Here is a 7,500-nt window from a genome sequence, read left to right on the forward strand (position 1 = left end):
CACTTATGGAAAATCCGCTTGCTCACGTTTGTCGGCATAGGTCCAAAGTTCATGTGTAAAATGTTTCGTGCAGATTGCTCAAAGATCCCAGAAAGCTATAGATTTTTACTGTTTTTCATATAATTGGAAATGGTGGGAGATCTAAAGGTCAGAGGTCAAAAATCAGAGTGTGAAAGTTGTTAGGCATGAGGAGACGCATGTGTGTATCGAAGTGTCATGGATGTGGGTCAAACAGGGCATGAGTTGTACCTGTTCAAAGTCAATTGAGTAAAATAGCGCCACCCTTTGGCCGATAGTTGTGAGTTTCGTTTCTTCGCCGTTTGGCATAGCCCTCTACCATATTGCCGAGTTTCGTAAAAAGTGACCACGCGGTTAGGCCAGAACTGCCAAAAACGGCGGAAGAATAGTGAAAGGCAAGAGATGCAATAAGGCTTCGAGAGCCTGATAGGCCTCGAAACCTTAAAAAGAAAGATAGCTGAGGAAAACAGAGGATTTAACAGTTAGTGGACAGAGGTATATGCTTGCGTTGCCAATTCAGATGGATTTCCTGAATGTTTGCTCTGCAATGAAAAGTTATCAAGTAAGTCCTGTGGTGCGCCATACCAGGGTGCGTGCTGATCCTTCTCAGTGTTGCCAGGTCTGATTATTGTAAGCGACTTTGGGCTTGTTTTCCTGTAAAGTCGCTTGTAAATATTCAGTTGATTTTATTTTGGCTTGTTTCTGAAGTGTAGTTGCTTATTTGGGCTTGCTTTCAAGATTCTTTTTGAATATAGCTGATTTAATAGGGCTCAAGTGGTGAAACTGGTCGCTTCTTTTGGGCTTGTTTTCATAGACCTCGTCGCTTGTTTCGCTCACAGAATCTGGCAACACTGATCCTGCTGCGGGGAATATTTTGACAACATTAAATGAATGCTCATTTACTATTTGTAAGTAACTAGTAATTTGTATAGGCTATTATACACTTTATAGGGCTAATATTCCCGTGTTGCCTTCATTATAAGGCTTAAATATTGTTTGCGGCTCCAGACAGATTTTGTATGATTTCTTTTGGTCCAAAATGGCTCTTTAAACATCTAGGGTTGCCGACCCCTGGTGTAGGACAAGGACCAGGTCCTAGTTTTTCAGATAACATTAGCTTAACAGGATAGACCAGTGTGGTTCTCAAACTTTAACATTTCAAGGACTCCCCTTAACTCTGACAATATACAAATGGAACCAAATGGACCTGTTAGGGTCCATTTGATTCCATATGTATACTGTCAGAGTTACAGACTTGTAAGGGTCAATTTAGAACCCCCTCAAGCAACCCTGAGAGTCTCTGGACCCCACTTTAAGTACCAACGGGATAGACCATGGAGTCAGGAATAAAAACTCTTGCTGTTGGAATACCAGCCACACTACTTAAAATCCCCCATATAATGCTCATGTCATATTACCCTTGAGTTACATAGAACCTGTGGTGTTTCTATTATCATTGTTAGACCCAACAGCATGTCATAATGCTCCTGTCATATTATTATTAAGTCATTATACCTGTGATTTCTGCTTCCATTGTCAGACCCAACGGTGTCATTACAGAGTACCGCCTCCATCACAACCACAGACTGCTTTACAGAGGAAACCACACACACCTCAACATCACTGGTAAGTACAACAGTGTGTGTGTGTGTGTGTGTGTGTGTGTGTGTGTGTGTGTGCGAGCGTGCGAGCGTGTCTGTGTGTGTGTGTGTGTGTGTGTGTGTGTGTGTGTGCGGTTGTGCGAGCGTGTGTACACTTGTGTATGCAGGTTTAGTAACATGCAGCGTGTCTGTGGAAGAATTTAGTTGTGTGTTTGTGCAGTTACTGCGTGTGTGTGTGTGTGTGTGTGTGTGTGTGTGTGTGTGTGTGTGTGTGTGTGTGTGTGTGTGTGTGTGTGTGTGTGTGTGTGTGTGTGTGTGTGTGTGTGTGTGTGTGTGTGTCTGCGCGCACGTGCGTGTGTGTGTGTGTTGTGACTGCAGAGGGACAGGGCGTCGCTGTAAAGAGCGGTGGAAGAGTGAAGAAAGGCTAAATGGAGTGGAGGATTAGCATTTGAAAGAGAGAGCATCTCAGTTCGTACCCAGGGAATAACACTTTGAAAAGGACTGTTACACACACACACACACACACACACACACACACACACACACACACACACACACACACACACACACACACACACACACACACACACACACACGTACAAATGCAGACTTATACAGATTTTGCTTTGAAAGGAGTGACTAAAGAGATTTAAAGACGGGATGAGACACATGTCACACCACTGAGACTAGATCACTGGCATGCACCAACTCGCGCACACACACACACACACACACACACACACACACACACACACACACACACACACACACACACACACACACACACACACACATTTCAGTGGTACACATACAAACACGCACAGCAAAATCCAGGAATACACACAGAATACTCACAGGATAGCTGTCATACATGGTATAATATGACAGACTCACACACACACACACACACACACACACACACACACACACACACACACACACACACACACACACACACACACACACACACACACACATACCCCTACACCGCTTCATATCAAAATGCATACAGTATCTCTCTCTGTCTCCGTCCCTCCCTATTTGTCTGTCTGTCTGTCTGTCTGTCTGTCTGTCTGTCTGTCTGTCTGTCTGTCTGTCTCTCTCTCTCTCTCTCTCTCTCTCTCTCTCTCTCTCTCTCTCTCTCTCTCTCTCTCTCTCTCTCTCTCTCTCTGTTAGTTAGTAATGCATCCATGATGGGTTCATAATGCAGCCAGTCTGATGTTCACTCGGATGGGGGTGGGGGGATTATAGACGGTAAATATCTGGGCCAGAACACATCGTGTTACAGACAGACAGATATTCAGAAGGATAAACTGATACATGTTGCTGATGTGGCTGAATGCAGGGAGAAGATTGTCATTGAACATTCTGACATTTGTGTTGTATTTGTTTTCATAAAAAAGTAGAGGATCATAGCTACAAAATGAGTTATCACTTGTCTATACTGACCCAGTTGTTTTGGAATTACAGCTTATTTGTTCTGAAAACTGAAGTTTCTGAGAAATCAGGATTCAGAAGTTTTGACAAGGATTTTCATACTTTCTCTGCTAAAACAATTAACGACTTGAGTTTGAATTGCTGTCTAGTTAATACTTTACCCAACAAATTAATAGTGTTGAAATTATGCTACACCAGAATCAAATTTTCATTATGAAAAGATATTAAAACAAAAAACATAAAACAATAATATACACATATACAGTAAGTGCTGATTTGGGGGGGTTTAGTTTTTAAATCCAAACACAATTTCAAAATGGTTCTTCATCAGTCTAAAATTTTAAACAATAACAGCTGCTCTCCCTATTTTTTCAGAACAAGAATTCTTATACAAATTAAAGGGACTACACCATGAATTTTTACTTTTTCTTATTTTTTGTGTGTTTTTGGTCTCCCCTACCTCTCTTCTATCCCCAAAAATACCCCAGTTTGAACACTCAGGCTTTCACAGCAAATCTAGGGTTTTCTGTAAATCGGTCTCAAACAGGCCAAACTGATTTGTACCCTGACGTGACGTCACGTCAGGGTACAATCCCTCCCGTTTTTCAGTTCCAACAAAAAAAAAAAAAAAAAAAACTTTATTAAAAAAAAAAAAAAAATCTATTATTTTTTTTCTTTTACTTTTTCCACTCAGAACCAGGAGATAACATGCATACAAACTGGCTCAATAGCGCCCCGTGCCAAACAGGACAATGTGGTATTGCAGGTGAAAGTGCTTTATAAGCCAGAGAGAAGTTAGTTGGAATGAGTATATCTGAGGCTTGATTTAGGCTCAAACCTTTGAAAAACGTTTGAGGGACATAAACAATATGATATTAAATATATATATATTTTTTTAAATTCATGGTGTAGATCCTTTACTTTCACCAACTGCTGCTGAACACCTGTCTCAGAATCCCTTACATGTAAATGAGGGGGGGTCCCTGTCCTCTTGTGTGCAGGGACGTAGAAAAGGGACCAGAGAGGTTGGGGTTATGACAATGAGAGGTTGGGGTTATGACAATGAGAGGTTGGGGTTATGACAATTAGAGGTTGGGGTTATGACAAGAGGTTGGGGTTATGACAATGCCGGTTGTGGTTCCATTCATGGTTCACCGGAGTCCCTCAAGGCTTTATACTAGTGTATTTTCTTTTTTCTGCTTTACATCAAATATCTTCGCTGAAAATATCTCTATCGACAAGCTCACAACGCATTGCAATGTGACGCATGGTGATGCATTGTAGGCTTGTTGATCTACTATTTTCTACAAAAGTTTTCCAATAATACGAATGCTGGGGATTTACTCATTCAGTAAATAAATAAATCAGCCACTGCCAGCGTTGCTTCCGTGGGAAAAAAAGAGAATTCATCGGGTCACCCCGTTATTGGCCGTTGAATATAGCATGTCTCGTAAAAAATGCAGAGGAAATCCAAAGAGGCGAGAAAAAGGCATTTTTCCAAATACGCTAACCAGGAAGTGAATGGTGGAGGAGATCTTGCGATCACGTAATCTCCTGGATCTGTGTGTGACTGAGAATTAAATGGTCAATGATATTTTAGCGAAGAGCGCCATCTAGAGTAACAACTAAAACACAACAGGCATCAAAAGACGTCGTTGGCAGTCAATGAGTTAAGGGTTTAACACATCTCTCCTCCACAAACGTTGGAGAGGTCTACAACAAAAACAAGATGGGAATTAAATGCGTGGATATCAGACTTTATTTGGATGAGGTTTCAGCCTGAACTGACTACACTTTTAAATGAAAGTGAATTACTTAAAGAGATATGAAACAAATAATATAAATAAAATAAATAAATAATAATTGCTAGATTAGCCAGGAGGAGGAGTTTTAAAACGTCATATATCATATGAAAGACTTTTTGGATTGGAATGTTATTCTGTTTAGAAGTTATGTGCATTTTTGTGATGGGACACACCTACTATCAATATGGCTTATTCGTGTCTAGTGCACGGTTCATTCATGCACAAGGGTGTGTGTGTGTGTGTGTGGTGTGTGTGTGTGTGTGTGTGTGTGTGTGTGTGTGTGTGTGTGTGTGTGTGTGTGTGTGTGAGTGTGTGTGTGTGTGTGTGTGTGTGTGTGTGTGTGTGTGTGTGTGTTGCAGGTCTAGATGTATACTCCGCCCATGTCCTGGTGTTGGGTGTGTGCACATTGGCGGGCTGCACCAACAGCTCCCAGGTTACCATGGTTACCTCCCAGCTTCCACCTGGGGAGCTGCAACCTCCCAGCATCACCCTGCTGGACGCACACAGCATCCTGGTAGAGTACGTATACACACACACACGCACACGCGCACACACTCACACACACATACAGAGAGAGAGAGAGAGAGAGAGAGAGAGAGGCAGTGACCTTCTGCAGTAATGTTTAGTATGCAGAATCCTCTCCTACACTTGACCTTTAACCTCCAGGGGGAGGGGAGAGAGAAGACCTCTTTGCTCTGTTTTAGATTATGTTCATGTGCAAATATACTGTGTGTGTGTGTGTGTGTGTGTGTGTGTGTGTGTGTGTGTGTGTGTGTGTGTGTGTGTGTGTGTGTGTGTGTGTGTGTATTCATGCTAGCAAGTATCCTTTTATATGTGCGTGTAAATGAATTTGCGTGTGTGTGTGTGTTTGTGCGCCTGTGTATTCCTCCTAGTGTGTTGGTATGTTTGCATGTGTATCTGTGCGTGTGCTTGTGTGTGTCTAAGAGTCAATCTGTGTGAAAGCCATTAGTGCCCTGACTGTCACTTAGGATCCACCATAGGAGGGCACAGTGCCACACACACACACACACACACACACACACACACACACACACACACACACACACACACACACACACACACACACACACACACACACTCTTAAACAGTGGGTAAAATGATAACGGCTAAAATAAATAAATAATGTGTGAAGAAATGAATGGCTGTACAGTATGTGGTTAATATGACGACCTGGGAAAAAGATTTGTGTGCGTGTGTGGGTGTGCTTTCTGACAGCCTTGCTGTCTGAGGCCCTGCATGAAGCTGTGGGAAGGATGCTTATTGCCTCGTTAGCAGATTGGTAATAGGCAGAGGTTGAGAGATCATCCACGGTCAATACCTCTCCATTGTGTCTGTGAGAAAGACTACGAGGAAGAGAGAGAGACACAGAGAGAGAGAGTGATGAGCAAAAATGAGAGAGAGAGCAATGGAGGAAAACAAAAATTGTGTATTTGGGTGGAAGAGACAGATAGACCGAGAGACAGACAGACAGACTGATGTGTTGGGAAGAGAGGAAAGCCTGAGAGAGGCTGACTATACTGTAACAGATAGAGAGAGATGACACATTAGGCACATAGTAGTATCCCGAGTGTAGTATGACTCTGAGGAAGGTCGAAAGACCGAAACGTCAGTCTATCTGTTTTACTTGCACCGAAATAAATAAAAGGCCTAAACTGTCCGTGTTGCTCCAGCATTCTCTCTTCTGTATCCCGAGTGTAACTTTGAGTGTGTAAGTGCATGTTTCTGTCCTATACTGTACTATACTCTGTATCTATGTGGTTACATCTGTACACGCTCAGAGATACAAACGGATAGATTTTCAAACCCAGCATCCGTAATCTGGGGGGAACAAAATTTGTAGATGTACAAACTCTCTGAGCTTGTAGATCGGCTATTTTCGGTAAGGAGATTTAAGGTGTAGACTAGAGTGAAAAAAGTGTACCAAGTACCGTTGCAACACAGATCTGTTTTACTAAGTACAGACGGTTTACGCGACACTGAGGATTTTACTCTGTAGATGCAGGTCATGCTTCCTAACTCCTGACAGAGCGGCGCATTGTTCTTTCTAAACGTCTTGGAACACCCTCAACAGCAGTGCTTTTTAAAGGCATTGTTAGCAATGAATTATGATAGAAATTATCACAACTCCCCTTTGATTTAGCGATTCACAAAAAGGCCATTCATCACCGTGTCAATCGACAGCATATAAATCTTATAATAAATGTGATAGATTAGCTGCAGTGGCTAATTGTGTGCTAACACCCAGTCATCAGTCATTCACAAACCAGCTTTAATGGAAGGAAGCGGGAAAGGAATCCATCACTCCTCAAAATGGCCTCCCCCGTCGCCATGTCAACAGGGGCGGGGCAAATCTCTGGGGTTTCCGACAGTGTACGCAGCCAGTCTAAAAATAAGATTGTTTGTTTTGTTATTGATATATACTGATTATGAATTAACTGACTGGGAAATTATTTTTTAAATAATCAGAAAAGTAATGATTAATATGAATGAGTAATACAAGTGACGTGAAACTTTTTTGACCTCTACAAAGCTGTGGAGCTGGGATCTTAAAGGGATACTTCACTTTCACATAAAATAAACATTTAAAAAATATATTAAAAATAAATGAAAAAAGTAAT

The 7,500-nt window shown here is 41.9% G+C and overlaps 1 protein-coding gene across 1 annotated transcript in view; it reads left to right on the plus strand.

Moving 5' to 3' along the window:
- ush2a (Usher syndrome 2A (autosomal recessive, mild)) overlaps window positions 1–7,500 on the plus strand; it is a gene marked incomplete at both ends in the record, with an annotated part of 324,178 nt that overhangs the window by 147,520 nt on the left and 169,158 nt on the right. Inside the window, 2 exons of the mRNA XM_080433174.1 lie at window positions 1,559–1,644; window positions 5,221–5,380. Coding sequence (XP_080289300.1) covers window positions 1,559–1,644; window positions 5,221–5,380 — 246 coding nt within the window. The remainder of the gene's footprint in view (window positions 1–1,558; window positions 1,645–5,220; window positions 5,381–7,500) is intronic.

Source organism: Gymnoscopelus braueri (genome assembly GCF_963280865.1).
Source record: "Gymnoscopelus braueri genome assembly, chromosome: 1".
In the NCBI taxonomy this organism is placed as follows: domain Eukaryota; kingdom Metazoa; phylum Chordata; class Actinopteri; order Myctophiformes; family Myctophidae; genus Gymnoscopelus; species Gymnoscopelus braueri.